Source organism: Capricornis sumatraensis, chromosome 10, assembly GCF_032405125.1.
Source record: "Capricornis sumatraensis isolate serow.1 chromosome 10, serow.2, whole genome shotgun sequence".
NCBI classification, from domain to species: domain Eukaryota; kingdom Metazoa; phylum Chordata; class Mammalia; order Artiodactyla; family Bovidae; genus Capricornis; species Capricornis sumatraensis.
The window spans coordinates 15,630,277-15,647,140 of NC_091078.1; the positions used below are offsets into that span (position 1 = coordinate 15,630,277).

Sequence of the window (16,864 nt, forward strand, 5' to 3'; positions counted from 1 at the left end):
CCTGGGTCAGGAAGATCCCCTGGAGTATGGAATGGCAACCGACTCCAGTATTCTTGCCTGGAAAATTCCATGGACAGAGGACTGGGGGGCTACAATCCATGGGGTCACAAAGAATCAGACATGACTGAACATGTATGTATAAACCTACTCTAAACTTGCATTCCAAAACTAGGATGGGAAGTGCCCCTCAGTCAGGGGGCAGTGCTTGGTGTAATTTTCAGAGCCTTCAAAAGAAAAATCACCCACTAAGTGACAGAGGGTTCACTTAGTGGGGCCCCCTGTGCTGTGGGGGACTGAGGGCTGAACCTGCCAGGGGCGGGGGCAGGGGGTGGCGGGGATCAAGTGCAATGGAACATCACAAGTCTTGGACCCCATGGGGTTGCCGTAGATACTGTTGAAGAGGGAGCTGGCAAGCTTGTTATTATTTATATGTATTTGCCCTCTAAGTGCCCTGCGGTGGCTGGAAGTTGTGTGGATGCGACAGCAATGGGGATCAAGGAAGGTGTGTGCCAGGGTGTGTTTGTGTGTGCACATGAAGGCATTTGTGGTCTCCAAATCACCTCTGAGGCCACGTCAGAGAGGCTGTTGAGAGCAGCTAGGGCAGGAGAACCGAAGTAGTAGAGCCTTCCCTTACCCTCTGTCGAGAACAGGTCAGGTTTGTGATCCTGTTTTTCTGTCTGCCCCTGGGATACCCTAGGGGCCTCCTTAGAAGCCTTGATCTGTGCTTGCTCTGTGAGAAGTGAGAAGATGTCCCTCCATCTTCTCACTCTGCCTTACAGTAATGAATAAAAGTTTCAGCATCTGGAGGTCAGGAATCAAGTTGCCTTGAGGGCTCAGGCAGGACACATTGATGATTAACCAGCACGCAGGCTGGAGTGCAGGCTAGCCTGCACTTCTGCCTTTAAGGTGGATGATTTACACATCCCTGTGTGTGCAATCTCACTGCCCTGCCCCACACTGGCACTTGGAACCAGGCTCTTACCCCTGTGCTTCAAGATAGGAAGTGGCCTTACTCCCCAGCGCCTTACTTCCTGTTGCCCTGGGGAGGGGTGGGGCATGATATTCAGTCACCTCACCCCTTTCCTTCGGCCCTCTGCCCTTCTCCCAGGCAATTTGTTAATTCTTTTCCTATCCTATTCCCTTAATCACCCCTACTGCGCAGTCTGGTTCTCAAACCAGCTCCCAGGACTGTTGGGTAAGGAGAGGCGAGTAGCCCTCCCGGAGAGCTTTGCTCCACCCACCCCCTGGGGGAGGAGGCCTGGGAGGCTGGGACACCTCTCAGCCTCTCAGCTGCCTTCTCCAGGCAGGCGAGTTAGCCTGCTGACAATGGAAGCCCGACTCCCAGTGGGCATCCTGCTGTAATCAAGACTGAACGGCAGCAGTTGGCTGAGCTCCGCCCTGCCCAGTGGGGGCTGGCCTCTAGACTTGGGGGGTACAGCTGCCCAGGCAGGTCAGGAACCTGCCCAGCCTGTTTCTCTTCCTCCAAAACAGTTATGTGTCTTGTTCCTACCATCCTCTGACAGTGGAGACAGAGAAAGAGCTGGTAACTCCCTCTGCCAGCATCCCAAGGAATCCCTTCATCCCACAAATATTTACTAAGGGTCTGAGGCTGAGTAGAGAGGTGAACAAAGGCAGCCCTGCCCTATCACAATTTACTGGGAAGCCAAATATTAAATAGCGAGCACAGTTCTACTTAGGTACCAGGTACTATTCTGAATGCTTTATGTGCTTTAGTTCATTAATACTCAAAACTCTGTGAGGTAGTTAGTTACTATTCTTCCCCGTTTTCAGATAAGGTAACTGAAGCACAGATAGACTAATTGACTTGCCCAGTGCCACATAGCTGGTCAGTGAGTTGTCCAGAAACCCAAGTCAAGCAGTCTAACCCGAGTTCACACTTAAGACAGTCATGCTCTTGTGTGCTGCCTCTCATACCAGTAAACACATCATTATACAATGTGATGAGCCATAAATAAAAACAAAGGGTGCCTGAAGAAAAATGGGGTTATTTTCTCCTTGCTTCCACTTGCTCTTCTAGCCCACACTGCACTAAGCCTTTTCTAAGTGGTTCCCACTTCATCCCTTTCTTTGCTGGCCAGAGAGAGAACGTTCTCTCATCTCTAAGGCTGGAGTGCAGGAAGGAAGGCAGAGTTCCACCTGCATCCTTCGCCCTGGCCTGGTCTCCCTGAACAAACCGTGCCTGAAGGATTTTATCTAATAATGGCCCTGACGCTTACACAAGTCTAGACTGTCAGCTTCCCGAGGGAAGGCTGCTGAGCTGGCTCTGGACAGATTGGGGGCGTCTCCCAAGTGTTCAGTGTGACACGGGCGTTTTTGACCTTGGCCCTCTCTCGTCGTGTGAGCCGGACTCGGGGCTTAGGACACGAGTGTAGAGCTCCTCCGCCAGAGAACTCGGTGGTCCAGACCCCTACACGTTCCCAACACATGCATACTTGCACTCACATCCTGAGCACTTGTAGGGTCTGCCCTGGGACAAGCCCACAGGTCAGGAACCTTCTAGCCCCGTCCAGGTGGCCGGGGTCTGAGACCCCCACCCGCACCCCCGCTTTCGCTCCCGGGTGCCTCCGCCCAGCCCCAGCGGCTCCCCGGGCGGGGCGGGGCCGGTGGCGGAAGGCCCCTCCCCCGGGGCGGTCCGGGGGCCGGGCGGGGGGGCCGGCGGGGCTGGGGGCGGGGCGGGCGGGCGGCGCGGGGGTGTCCCTCCCTCCCTCGCTCTCCCCGGTAAAGTCTCGCGGTGCTGCCGGGCTCAGCCCCGTCTCCTCCTCTTGCTCCCTCGGCCGGGCGGCGGTGACTGTGCACCGACGTCGGCGCGGGCTGCACCGCCGCGTCCGCCCGCCCGCCAGCATGGCCACCACCGCCACCTGCACCCGCTTCACCGACGACTATCAGCTCTTCGAGGAGCTCGGCAAGTACGGCTCGTCCGCCGCCAGCCGGGCCCCCCCACACCCTGCCCCTGCCGCCCGGGCGCTATGCGGCTCCTCGCCCCGCCCCCCGGCCCTGCACCGGCCGCTGCAGCGCCCCCTCGGCCCGCCCCACCCCCAGCCTTTCCCGCCAGCCGCCTCCCGGGGCCCCCTCGCCCCCAGCTCCCTGCCCCGCAGCCCCCTCCGCGCCCTGCAGCAGCTGCCCGGGCTGCTGCACCCCGCGCTGCCGCGGGGACTGCAGCCCCCGGAGCGCTCCTGGGCGCCCTCCAGCCCCGCCCCTTCCGCACCCTTCTGGCGCCCCCCCTAATCCCAACGCCGCCTGTTTGCTGCCCCCTCCCCACTCTGTTCAAGAGCTCACTCAGCACCCGGTCCCATGTCCCACGCGCCTGAGACTCAGGACCCTCCCCGGCCCTGCAGCTCCAACCCTGCTGCGGTGCCCGGGTGTGGGGGATGCTTGGTACCCGGCCCCGCCCCCGGCTAGTGCCGCTTCCAGGATCCCAGCCCCGCTGCTGGGCAGTGCTGCAGCACCCCCGTCCCCTCCCCCCATCCCTGCAGTGGTCCCGGGAGCCGCGCGCCGCAGCCGCAGCATCCCCCTCCCCTCCGCACTGAGCCGGCCGCTGCACCAGCCCCGGCCCCCCACCCCCACCCGCGGCGCCGAGCCTGGCCACTGCAGCCCCCGCCCAGCCCGTCCCCCTGGATGTTTCCAGAGCTGGAGAGTGCGAGCTCCCATTGAGGGCTGGGGGGCGTGTAGAGGGAAGAGTCATGGGGAGGGGGAGTTGTTGATGTCTGAGACCCACAACTGGGTCCTCTCTTTCCCTGCTATCAGTTGAGCTAGGACGCAGTGGGATGAAGCCGGCTGGGGGGATTTGAGTCTCACTTTCCTCCCCATGGTTGAGGGAGACATGTATTAGAAAGACATACCCTCTTTCTAATGTTTCCTTCCCCTACCCCAACTATTCCTGCTGAGAAAAGGGCAGGGTCTTCCTTTCTCCGGTCTTCTTGGCTGGGACTGCAGGGCCGTCCGTGAGATGCAGCAGGTGTGTGTTTTAAGCATCTCCCACCAGCTCTTGACGCACAGCCTGAGGTTAGGGCTGTTGCTTTACCCAGAACAGATGTGGGTGGGCGTGGGAGTAGCGTGGTCCTCCACCCGCATCTGTTGAGCGGCCTGCAGAGGCCACATCCTTCTGCCCCAGGTTGGATGGTAATAGTCACCACACTGGTGTGTGTGTGTGATTTTGACTAAAGGTCTGGTGATGGGAGCATCACTGTCCTCAGACCTGAAGTGTGTTTGTGTCACTCTGCTCTGCTCCGTGTCCCAGTTCTTTCCCCCTTCTCCCTCCAGGGGTGCTTTCTCTGTGGTCCGCAGGTGTGTGAAGAAAACGTCCACGCAAGAGTATGCAGCAAAAATCATCAATACCAAGAAGTTATCTGCTCGGGGTGAGTATTCCCCGTCTCAGTCTCTCCATAGGGGTGCCTCCAAGGGCTAGTGTTCTTCTGAAGAAAAACCAGCAGTTGGGGGTTGTGGCTTTAGCTCTTGGAGAAGAGTTGGAATTTCAGGGTGGGTGAAGCTAGGCAGAGAATTATACAGGAAACAGATAGAAAAGAATGAAGATGTAAGAGTTGTTGATTGCTGCTAGGAGTGGTCCCTGAAGGCTCAAGGGAGCTTGGTTTTTATGGAGGGGGAGGATATCGGGAGTGGTGGGTGGCTAGCTCTTCGTTTGGGGCGTTTGGAATCTCTGTGTTTGGGGCAGTGGTAGCCACTCCAGGCTTGACTAGTCCCTGCGCCCCAGTGGTGACTTAAGATGGAAATGCAGTAAGTGAACAGCTCTGACAAACCCAGCCTCCCCCTACCCACCAGGCGGCAGAACAGACTCCCAAGGGAAGGGAATCTGTAAACATCAAGGGAGGCTGCTACTGGCGAGGGCTTCTCGGGAACAAATCCTGCCAGATGAACTTGATTGCTTTTTTGATCAAATTACAAAGTTGGTGGTGCAGCAGCAGATGCAGTCTGTCCTGGGTGGAGGGTGATGCCTCATGGTCTGGAAATCTCAATGGCCTGGTCTGAATACGAGCAGCTGGGCCTCAGGATCTGAAGATCGTGGAGGCCCAGCCCTGAGAGCCTAACTTGTGAGATGCTCCCAAGTGCCTGGGGCTGGGGAGGGTCAGGCCCTGTGCCTCACACCTTGAACCTTGTCTCCCTGCAGCTTGTGCTGGGTGCTTGCCAAAGTCAACTCATCTGATAGGTATAGACCCAGCAATGTGAAGTCCTCTTCATAGCTGCGGCGAGTAGGGAGGTATGTGGATGGGTCAGGTCACTGAGAGCTGCAAAGTGTAGCCCTGGGACAAAGGTTAATAAGACTCAGAAAAGAGTTAAGACCGGGCAGTAGAATGCCCTGGAGAAGATGTGGGCCATGACTCGTAATGACCTGGGCGTCTCTGGAATGAGAGATGTAATACATGTTTCTAAGCATTGGAGAAGCTATAAACTGACAGTGGGCTTCTTGTCAGTTATTCTGGGACCTGTTTAGCAGGTCTGTGTCTGCCTCCTGGCTGGGAGCACCGCTCTCCATCCCCACAAGCAGGGGTTGACTCGCTGTCTTCCTCCCAGCCCCTGCCTCTTGCTGTTCCTCTACACTGGCTATTAAGTTGACTTATTTGTTTGTTTTCTTTCTCTCTGGGTACCTTGAGTCGGAGGCGATCGTTGCCATAGAGATATGTGGGCAGTCAGATGCCCTCCTCCTTTGAGGAGGGGGGACGGTGCAGTGGGCTGGGCTCTTTGGCAGACATCCTCTGGCCAGGGATGCAGGGTGCAGGCGGGGATGGCGGTTTGAGAATGGATACCGCCCGGTGCCCACACAGCATAGCCCGTGTGCATCAGTAACGGGGCTGGTGTCTGATGTCTCCAGTTAATGATGCAATGCTTTGCTTTCCCGGTCTCACCGCTGTCCTCTGACCCAGGCGTGAGGGTGGGAGAGACAGCTGCGAGCTGAACTCTAGGGTGAGGAGAGCTGGTGTGGTGACTTTGTGGAGTTGCCTGCCTTAGGCTATCTTCTTCTGTTCCTTCCCTACCCACCTGAACTTCCCTAACCTGTGCGGTCATGTCCCTTTCCAGGCTTCACCTTCTTTCAACCTTGTCCCATCTTTGCCAGCTGATATCTTTTTTCCCTGCCCAAACTGGATGAGGTTTTATTTCCCTTTGATTTTTTTTTTCTTCAAGAAGATTCTTGTGTAAGATCATATGCTTCAGGCAGCAACTCCCCCTCTCGAGATGGTTATGCCAAAACTGGGGCTCTGCTGTGTGGCCTGTGTGCCAGGTTGACTTTGGCCTGGTCCTGGCTGGTAGGTACAGATGCCAACAAGAGAGGTCAGGGATGTGTAAGTGCCAATACTGTTTGGAGATTGAGAGTGGGAGGCTGTTGTCTTGGAGATGGAGGGAGTCGTCCGGGGGTTGCACTGTAGGTGTGGGTGTAGGGGATTGAGCTCCCGGGGAGAGTTGGGCCAGGGTGCCCACTAGGCTAGTGCCCATGGGGTTAGTGAGTGAAGGCCGTGGCTTTCCTGCAGCCTCTCAGTTTACGCTGTATATTTTATAAAGGTGCAGCGGCTGGGGCTGGGTTTCACTCATCGCTGTCTGTCTGTCTAGGGCTCCACAGGTGTTGGATTTCTGTATCTGGGAATGTGGTGGGCCCACCAGGGTCATCCATGAAAGTCTGAAGGGCGTTTGCTGAGTCTCCCTGCCTGTTCCTTTCTTGTTTGTGATTCTCTGTGCTGCAGAGTGAAAGAGAGACTGTCAGGCTGCTTCTCCTTGCCCTCCGTGGTGAGGTGGCCCGGAAGGCATGGGGAGAGATCACCTGGTCTTCTGGGGGGTCAGCTCTGGATAAGAATCCTTTTGCTCTGTTGTTTCTTGTCATGGTGGCCTCAGGGGCCCATGATGGTGGCTGTGTGACAATGTAGAGAGCTCAGGCAGCTGAGTGTTGAGCACTGTCTTCGTCTGCGGGTCTGTCTGTGTAAAGTCACTGAAAGTCACATAATGTCACTCCATTTGCTTTGGAACGGCAATAGGTGTGGAGTTGGGGCTCTTGAGCCTGTGATTCCAAGCTTAGCTCTCAGCTAGGCTGAAGGAGGCATTTAAAATAGGCTTGGATGCAGAGCTAGTGGGCCAGGTGATGGCAATGATAAGTCGTTATTTTAAGATTTAAGAGCACCCCCTCCCCCAGGAGCCTGAGCCCTTATGTCTTCTTTTATTTTTAAATCTTCAGATTCCCTTCTTATCTTTATTCATATGCATATAGATTTTCACCTCGTGGAACATAACATTTCATATCCCACTCTCTTGCTTATATCCAAACCATTTCCCATATTGCTACAGTTGAAGGGCAAATGGTCCTTTCTTTTTTCTACATAGTTTAGGATTTATCCTTGGAGCAGTTTACATCATAAGAAATTTCTCTGTTTGGACCATTTATCTGAATTCCAGTTGCTTTCACTGGGAAGGGATGCTTAGCCTTACTAAAAGGTGCTATGGGAAACAATATTATGAAATCTGTTAATAACACTTGCCTTGTTTGTTTATTTATTTAATCTGTATACCCCATGTGAAGAAATTTCTGTTGAAGTTAAATGTAAGCAAAAGCCTTCCCCTTCCCCAGGACCTGGGAGGTAAGGATAGGAATCATATCTGTTTCTTTAGGTATATGATTGATACATATTGATACAGGGGCCTGATACATATTGATAGAACAAAGTGCCTGGTACATACTACAGGTTGAATGAATGGACTGTGTAACCAGCCATGTTGCCTTTTGGCTTTGGCTCTCAGGAAACTCATAGCCAGGTTGCTGGAACCCTTGTACCCTGGCATTGGCTTGGGTTCTCTCTGATCCATGGACTAGGCTGTAGTCCTGACACAACTGTAGGAGAGAACAGATGAAGTTAAAGACTTGTGCTTGGGGAATAAGACAGGTGGGAGATATAGGAGGATATTGCAGCTTATCATCTTCCTTCCCTGTCATAAATGGCCTTTTAGGGCAATGTCAGGACTTCCTCTAAGCAGCAGTTTTCAATTTTAGTGTGCAAGAGGATCACCTTGAAGACTGGTTAAGAATGCAGATTCCTGGGCTCTAGCCAGAGATTCTGCTTTGGGAAGTCTGGGGTGGAGCCTCAGAATCTACACTTTTAACAAGTGCCTTAGTGAGTTTCATGCAGGTGGGCCCTGAGCCACATGTTTAAGAAATGCCGTCTAAAAAGCGGCAGTCATGACAGTTGCTCTTGCCATGCTCTTTGATATTTACCAGACACACCTTGGCCCAGCCTTCTCCAGGTGGTGTCTCTGCTGCTCTGTGACCATCTGTGCACACGGGCTGTTCTGTGATTAGGGGCCTCTTCTGAGCCCCCAGATTGGGGTGTCAGTTCACATCCAAGGCTGTGGCAAGCTGAGTGGCTGTAATTGTGGCATGTTGGCCACCAGAAGGGCAAAGGCTGTGCCTTTCTTGGTCCAGCTGGCCCTGGGGACTGAACTTTCTTGGTCCAGCTGGCCCTGGGGACTGAAATAGGATCCCCCCCGGGTGGTGCCAGCTGAAAGTCTCCGCCCCCTTAGTGTTGGCCTGAGTAGCCCCCATGACATTTGTGTCCCCTGTGGTATCGCCAAGTGAGACTTTCCTGTTAAGGATGAAGAGAGGGGAGGGTGACGCAGCAGTGAAGGGGGGCAGGAGTAAGAGAGATCTATACGGCACTGGAGCACCGGGACTCTGGGACTTGAAGCATTTGAGGAGGTTAGATCCGAAACGGTGCTTTTCCTTGGATAAAACAGACCAATTTCTGTGGACAGAGAAGTGAGCATCCTGTGTAGAGGTGACTGAGCTCCTCTGACTCTCCCCGCTGGATGAGGAAACAGCTTGGAGGCCCCTTCTTTGTGCTAAGGGTTGGTTTCATCATCCAGCCATGCTGTGAGCTGTGTCATTTAGCTCCTACAACAGTGGCCTGCCGTCCTGCCCACCCGCCCCTTCCCAGAGTGATTTTGGGTGCTAGCATCATAGGGTGGTGATGCAGGTTGGAAGGGGCCCCATCCTGTAGGAGAAGCCCGTGCTTGCTTCCTGCTGCTTGCTCTGGGCCCTGGTCAGGAGCTGTGCTCCAAGCTTTGAGGCTGTGCTGAAACCCTAGAGGTGAGTGGCTGACCCCATTCTCTGCGGAGGCTGGAGGCAGAGAAGGGGTGGAGTGGGTGTGACCAGCTCCTGCCCCATCTCTGAGTGTGCTGCTCTCTGGACAGCCTTGGCAGGCTGACAAGGGCCTGATCCCATGGGTGCCAAAAGGGTGGTGACAGGAAGAGATGGGCACTTTGCACCTTTCGAGTGCCTCTCGGCAGAAGCCCTTTGTCTTCTGTCCATGGGCCAGACAGATCTCCCTTACAGCCGGTGGGGAAACCAGAACGCAAAAGACCGGTTTGTTCATTGTGAGCCGTAGGCATGCCGGTGATATTGCCAGTGCTCAGATCCCAGCATCTTTAAGCAGTGTGGTCATCATTTAGCCTTTGGCTCTTCCCTTTAAAATACAGATTCTGGATATTTTGTTTCTGTGCTAAATCCTGATAGATCACCTCCACGCCTCTCCATCTAGACCCAGAGCTCTGAGCCCAGTGGAGCAGATCCCTCCCTTCCACTGACGAAGTCTCGCTCTCATCTGAACATACCTCTGTGGGTAGAGACTGCTGTATGGTAGGGATGTTTCCAGCCACTTCCCCCCCAAACACCACCTCTACTTCCTGGGCCCTATCAGCAGCAGCTTCCCATCTGCTCCCCTCTTCTCTCCTCCCTCTCTTTCCCCTCCCCCAGCTTGCTGCTGCCCTGGGAGGAGCTATTTTTAGGGGCTGCTTCCTGGGATGTTTTACTTGGGGCTGGTTACCATGAAGGAAATGTCACCAAAACAGTGGGCAAAGGCTGCAGGCACCCAGAGCCCTGCTGAGGGCATGGAGAGCTCAGTGGCTGACCCTGTTCTGGCCTTGAGAGTGTCCAGAGGCAGAGCCTTGCCTTCTTGGGGCTTGCTAGTGACCCCATGGGGATTTTCTCTGTCCAAGCTGGTTTGGGAAGACTTTCACTATGGGCCTCTTCTTGGAGCCTCTCTCCTTGTCCTCCTTAGTTAAAGCTTCTGTCTTAAGATCCAGAGACCAGAGTAAGGCTCAGGTCTTCGTGTCACCCAGTTCAAACTGCTTGATTTAGGGCTAAAGAGAAGGAAAGGACACCAGTTCAAAGGACAGAGCCTTGGGGGTTCACATGGCGACTTTTCAGGCCCCACTGGGCTGTATTCACAGCCCTCAGCTAGTCCCCAGGTGTATGGATATGAATTAGAAGCTGTGGCCCCTGCTCTTATGTGATACACAGACTTTTGCTCTTAATTGGGGACTTTGCACCTTTAGAGTGAGATTCAGAGAGGAAGGGCTATGGCATCACAATGTCAGGGTGAGGTCAGTGGGATTGTAGCTTGGGATTCCCAAGGCCAGGGGCTGTTTATAAGCAGCTGGGGAATGTGGATTATGACACCAAATCCCTGTGCTGCCCTTGTTTCTTCTCCTCCGAGCGATGCCTCAGAGGGCCAGAAGGGGGAAGCAAGAGGAGACGCCCACACAGAGCATCTGAACTGGGTGGGCTGTGGGAAGCTTTTCCTGATCCATGTTGGGACCACAGGCACAGACCTTCAAAATAACTCTGAAAAGTTGAGGATGTCATTGAGATCAGAACCTGGGGAGGGTCCCCCTAGCCAGAGCAGGGCTTTGTGTCTTTGCCCACTTACAGTGGGCTGTATGTTTAGATGTCAGCAGGATCTTAGTTGAAGTCCGTGCTAGCATTTGTGGTTTTAGAGACGTCACTGAATCAGCCAGTGTGTCTCTGTAGGGCTGTGGAGAACCTGGCTGGCTTTCCCTGCACTCCATCCTGGTGGGGCAGGAAAGTGAGTTTGGAGCAGGCATCATCCCTCGGGGAGAGGTGTTTCGAGGTCTCCTCACCGTCTGCTTCCTCTGCTCTGCATCTGGTCATGCCTTTGCTGCCCTTCTCGTCAAGGGTTTTCAGCCTTTGTGGTGCCCTGACTCCAGTCTTAAGCTCTTGTGCAGAAGGCGGGGGAGGCAAGGGGTCCTGGTGTCCAGGGCCTGGCCCTCACCTGAGGGTGCTATCAGGAAGGCCTGAAGGGGGATCTTGGTAATGGCCGCTTCTGCTTTCTGCTCCTGTTACCATCTAGCTCTTGAGGTGGAAATCCTTGCAGAGGGCTGTGGTTGGAGCTGGGCTGAAGGCCGGCAGGGGTGGGTCTCTCCATGGCAGTAGCACACAGGCAGGCAGGAAGTGGCCCTGTGCAAAAGCGGGAAGTGGCTGTTGTCAAACAGGAAGGGGGGGCTGGGCCGTGTGAGGGGGTGGGGACGAGCCCAGTCGAAAGGTGGGTGGGAAGAGGGTCAGCCTTGAAGAAGGTCTGGAACAGAGCTCAGCGGTCACTGGAAGGAGGAGTGTCTCAAGGGAGAAGGCCGCCTTCGTGACGGGAGCACTGCTGATGTGTTAGCACCTTGGGATGTCAAGCCAGGGCCTGGACCTACCACTGTGGACCAGGCCAGGTCAGTGGCCTTAGCCGTTCGGGACTTGGGGATGCTGAGTTTCGGACTTCCCTGATAGCTCAGTTGATAAAGAATCTGCCTACAATGTGGGAGACCCGGGTTTGATCCCTGTGTTGGGAAAATCCCCTGGAGGAGGGCATGGCAACCCACTCCAGTATTCTTGCCTGGAGAATCCCTGTGGACAGAGGAGCCTGGTGGGCTGCAGTCCATGGGGTCAGAAAGTCAGACACGACTGAGCAACTAAGCACAGCACAGCATGCTGAGTTTATAGGACAAACCCTGCAGCTGGAAAAGATGTTCTGCAAACCTGACTTGTTCCTGAAACATTGCTGCTGCTTGTACGGAGCCCTGTGCTTCTTCCCAGACACACAGTGGAGAACAGGACAGGAAGTGAGGGGGAAAGGGATGGGAGACAGAGGTTGGGGTGCTGGCCGGCTGAGCGAGGATCCTCCTCAGGAGCAGGGAGAGCGTGGTAGGCAGGAACCACACGGCTCATTGAGCATTGTTTCAGGATGGCAGGGCGCCACAGCCCATAAGGCTGGGGCCGAGGATGACCAGGGCTCCCACAGACAGTGGCTTTAACTGGGCTGTCCTCTCGCGGAGGTTACCCTGCTGGTAGCCTTCCCCTGCAGGCTGCAGACACCAGTGGGCCCCACCCAAATGGAAGGCTGTGATGGAGCCAGGTCAAGGGCTTGGTTAGTGTTCCAAGACCCCGTGAATGCCCAGGCTGATGGAGAGTGGGTCCAGCTCTCTCGTGTCTCTGGTGATGGCCGTGGGCACAAGCCCAGCCTGGGAGACCTCGTCTGTCTTACTGCTGGACCCTTGGAAAGGAGGCTCTCCCTGAGTACCAGGCACTGTGCGGAGCATTTACTCAAATATGTCATTTAAGCCACAGACATCCCTGCCTTCATTTTAGAAGTGAGGAAACTTTTTCCCAAGCTGTGTACCTGGCTCACTGTCACCTCCGTTCTATCACATGTCACTCCATGCCGAGGCTGTCCTTGACCATGCGGTTTAAGGGTGCACTCTCCCACTGCCCTGCTTTATTTTTCTTTACTGCACTTGCCGTGACATCTAACATGCCATCCGGTTCTTACGGTCTGTCCTCCGACCAAGCTCCACTAGCGTATCAGCTTGCTGAGGGTGGGGACTGTTGTCTGTTCTGTTCACTGCTCTATCCCCAGCATCTGAAACAGCACCTGTCGCATAGTAGGCCTCAGTAAGTATTTTCTGAATGAATAAATGAGACTCAGATGGGTTTGGGACTCGCAGCTCTAGGGCTCCATCTGGGGCTGTCTGATTCAAAACCAGTGGGTTAATGGCCAGACTCCATGACTGAGGGTCAGACCAAGGACCACGGCACAGCCTGGGGTTCAAAGAAGACTTGTGCAGAATGTGGTACTCAGCTCCGTGGAGTTAGGGTCAAACTGCATGACTGTCTAGGACCCTCTGGACCCTGGGCAGCTCCTTCGAGGAGCTGGGAGTGTGACTGTGTCTCTTCTCTTCCCACTCTGAGTCACTGATAAAGCCAGAGCTCCCTTATTTTTAGTGCCGTTGCTGTTGTGGAACTGTAACCATTAGCCAGTAAGAGACTTAAGGGAGGAGATAAACATTAATCTTCTGGGCCTTCCCCTCAGCTGCCACCTCCGCATCGCAAGATACTGCTCTCCTGCACCTGCCCGGGCAGCCCAGCCCGAGAGTTGCGGGTTGGAGGGTGTGAGGTGAGTGGTGAGAGAGAGGGCCAGGAGGTCTTCAGCTTTAGTGTGGCTTGCTTGGTACCACCATCCCACGACCAGGGCTGGGGAGGAAGGTGGGGTCGCCCTGACGTCCCCCAGTCAGGTCTGGAAGAAGCAAGCCCCCTGTCACCAGGCAACGCTAGTGCCGCTTCCCCAACTGCACTGCCTTCTGGAGGTCCCGGCCCCGAGGGGTCACAGGCAGTGTGGGATTACCTAGGGCTTTCCTGGCTGCATCCTGGTCAGTCCCCATACCGAACTCAAGGATGGGACGGAAGGCCTGACCCAGATCTATGGGCATAGATTAGCTGGGCAGCAGGAACTAATCTCTGCCTGTCCCTACCTCCTTCTTCCACAGAGCAGAGCCATCCTTAGAGGGAACGTTGAGGATAGAGCTGAGGGTGCTTGGTGAGACAGTAAATATGAGTTCCTTCTCACCTATAATCCGTGCGTTATCTCAGGCAGGCCTGGGTTTGAATTCGCACTTCTCTCCCATTCCTGCTGTAGGACCTTGGGTGAATTATTTAACTTCTCTGGGCCTGTTTTGTCATCTGTGAAATGTGGACAGTCAGTGCACCCGCCTGGTAGGATGGTTGTGAGGGTCCTGGGAGGCTTTACAGAGGCTCTTTGCTGTTTAGGTGGAGATGGGGTGGGCACAAGCCCCTACCAAGGGACGCAGGAATCGCTTGGCAGCTATGGAAGGGACAGTACCTGCCTAGACCTGTAGGAGTGGGGCTGAACTGGACTGTGCCCCTAAAGCCTGGAGTCTTGACTTGATGCTCTCATTTTTCCTGATCCTGTCATCATATCGTAGCGATGGAGAAAGCGGGCTCTAGGCTCAGACCACCTGCCTCTGGGGCCTGTTTGTGTGACCTTGGGCAGGTTACTTGAAACTTTTAAGTCTCAGTTTCCCCCTTTGCAATGTAACTGAGCAAATCAGATCCTCCGTTTCACTGGGTTTCTGTGAGGATGAAATAAGATTGTGCCTCTGCCCAGCATATAGTAAATGCTTAATAAAGAATAGTTTTTACTAGTACTGTCAATGCTATTGATAAACCATTATGAAGCCTCTGATGTGGAAGGAGCTCTAGGAAGCATCACACAGAGAGGTGCCACTCTGAAGGGCTTGTGACCGAAAGATAAGTGATTTAAATGTGTGATGTGAGAACTATAAGAGGTGCTGTGGGAGACAGAGCTTGGTCATGGGGAGATAAATCACAGTCTACTGGGAGAAACAGGGAAGACTTTGTGAAGGAGGTGGTTTTGGTGGAGTTCAGCAAGTAGAGATTGGGGGTAGAGTGGCTGGGGCTTCTAGGCTACCTTGTTTAAAGCAGTAGCAGCCTCTCTTTCTGTGCCTGGAACTCTGCCTTCCTCTGGAAGGAATCAACTACCACATCTTGCTTAGATTTGTGGGCTCTTGGATTCTGGTCGTTTCAAAGCAGCGTGACCTCAGAACATGCATGGCAATAGGTCAGAGCTCCCAGCAGTAGGCAGCCGAGCAGGTCCTGGGAAGAAGCAGGATTTCTGCAAAATGGGCATCGTAATACTACCAACCTGCAAAAGTTGTTTTGAGACTAAATTAAAAGATGTATCTGCCTGGTGTAGAAGTAAGCACTCAATAAACATTAGCAATTCTTTTTTTCAAATTATCATGTCTCCATTGTCAGCATGGTTATGTTTCAGGATTGCCGTGAAGACTGCATTAGGGAATGTATGCAAAACTCCTAGCACAATATATGTTCATGTAGTAGGTGTTCAGTAAAACTTAGCCATTATTATTAGTATTTTCAACAAGGAAGAGATTCTGGACACCCTGGCCCAGTGAAATCCCTGCTGTGGTGGAAAGAGCACCAGAGTTTTAGTTTAAGACTTGGATTTAAATCCTGGCTCTGCCGCTCACTAGCTTGGGAAGCTTTCCTAAGACACTGCTTCATGGCCAAAGGTTGTCATTAATACCTGTCTCCAGAATTGCTGTGACCTGCTATGTTAATTCAGCAAATTGTTTTTTTTTTTTAAAAAGGGCCATAGTAGGTGCCTCAGAATTGAAGGCATATGAATAACCAAGTGGCCGCAAATAGAATGGATGTCTGATCGCTTTTGTTTTCTCCCTTCCACTTTTAGATCACCAGAAACTAGAACGTGAGGCCCGGATATGCCGACTTTTGAAACATCCAAACATCGGTAAGTGCCCTTATATAGAGCATGTCTTGGGTATTTTGTAGAAGGTGGCGAGAACAGAGATCCACTGTTTTTGTGTGGGGAACCACTTCTGTCCCTGGGCGTCTGCCTGGTGTCTTTTTTTACCCAGGCAGCATCGCAGCTCGGAATTCTGGGGTGTTCTAGTTTAGAGACCTGAACGTCTCCCTCCCTGTGGTGCCATCTCAGGGCTGGGAGTGAGGTATCAGAATATGTTTCAGGCTCCCTTTCTTCCCCTCTCCTTCCGTCTTTGGGCTGAGGGCCAGGTCTTCGGCGTGTGAGGCTCGGGGCGAGTGGCCTGCCAGCACCCCTCGCCAGGGGCCTTCCGCGGCCGTCAGGAAAGGGTCTGCACTTTGTTCCTGGACTTGAAAGAGTTTTGTTCCTTGTTGCGGGATCATGTGCACTCTGGGGGTTTCCATGGCACTCCCATTTGTACTCCCCGGAGCCAGGAAAGCAAGCTGCCCACCCGCCTGGCTTCCCTGAAGAAGGGGTGGCAGGAGCCACTCGGCTGGAGAAGGAGAAAAAATTAAGAGGATTTCTCCCTGCTCCCACCCTGACTCGGGGGACAAGAGCACATTGTTGGTTGTTCTAAAGCCTGAGGAGGTTTGCCTGCCACAACCCACTCTAGCTCAGTTTTACATTGTTCAGCTGAAATAGTCTTTGCCAAAAGCGTTGGCCCTGATTTGGTGCTTCTCTCGGAGGGGACAGAAACTGGGCTGGCTTCAGCATCTGAGCAGAAACCCCAGGCTTGACTTGAGGTAGAAAAACAGGGACCATCTCCTAGGTTTTCCCTGAAAGCTCCAATTATCACAAAGGATAGTGAGTTTCTGTGCTCCTCAGGCATGGCCTAGATATTAGGGGTGTCCCGAGGCTGCCCGCTCTGCTGGGTTGGTAGCCAGCACCGTGAGGTGACTTGCTGAAGTTCAGCGCTCCCTCCTGAGCTACTCGGCCTCCAGCTTCACAGACCTAGGACTGGGATTTTCACCGTGAGCTCTGACACGGGAGAGCGGGGTCGTACCCCAGCCCGAGGGGAAGGGAGCTTTGAGGTAACCAGAACTGAAGCCATGCACGGCTTTATAGATGGCAATCAGCAGCTTGGCTTACACGCGACACAGATTGGGGTAGCTGGTACTCAGTTCTGCCTGGTGCAGTCTTGCACGAAGCCAGCCCCTCTCAGCCCACGAGTCCTGGGCTGGGAACCCCTGAGCTCTCTGAAGTTCAGCCCTCCCCTGAAAACAGCATAGTGGGGACCAAATTGTCGCCTTGGGTAGGAGAGAAACGACTGAAGGAACAGCTAAAACAGCAGTTACCAACTCAGGCATGTTTTGTTTGGCTGGCTTAGTGGTTTAAAAATATTTTTATTATTTGCCAGTATTTTAAAATGAGATTTCACATTTTGAAAAAAAAAAATT

The 16,864-nt window shown here is 53.8% G+C and overlaps 1 protein-coding gene across 12 annotated transcripts in view; it reads left to right on the forward strand.

Moving 5' to 3' along the window:
- Window positions 1-2,808: 2,808 nt before the first annotated feature.
- Window positions 2,809-16,864, forward strand: part of CAMK2G (calcium/calmodulin dependent protein kinase II gamma) — a 54,990-nt gene continuing 40,934 nt past the window's right edge. For 9 of the 12 annotated variants that reach the window (XM_068982522.1, XM_068982526.1, XM_068982524.1 and 6 more), the window contains exons 1-3: window positions 2,809-2,927; window positions 4,282-4,376; window positions 15,378-15,437. In XM_068982522.1, coding sequence (XP_068838623.1) covers window positions 2,863-2,927; window positions 4,282-4,376; window positions 15,378-15,437 — 220 coding nt within the window. In that variant the 5' untranslated portion in view covers window positions 2,809-2,862. Of the gene's footprint in view, window positions 2,928-4,281; window positions 4,377-11,424; window positions 11,524-15,377; window positions 15,438-16,864 lie in introns of those variants that run through there. The other 3 variants (XM_068982533.1, XM_068982534.1, XM_068982528.1) reach the window with 2 other exon arrangements.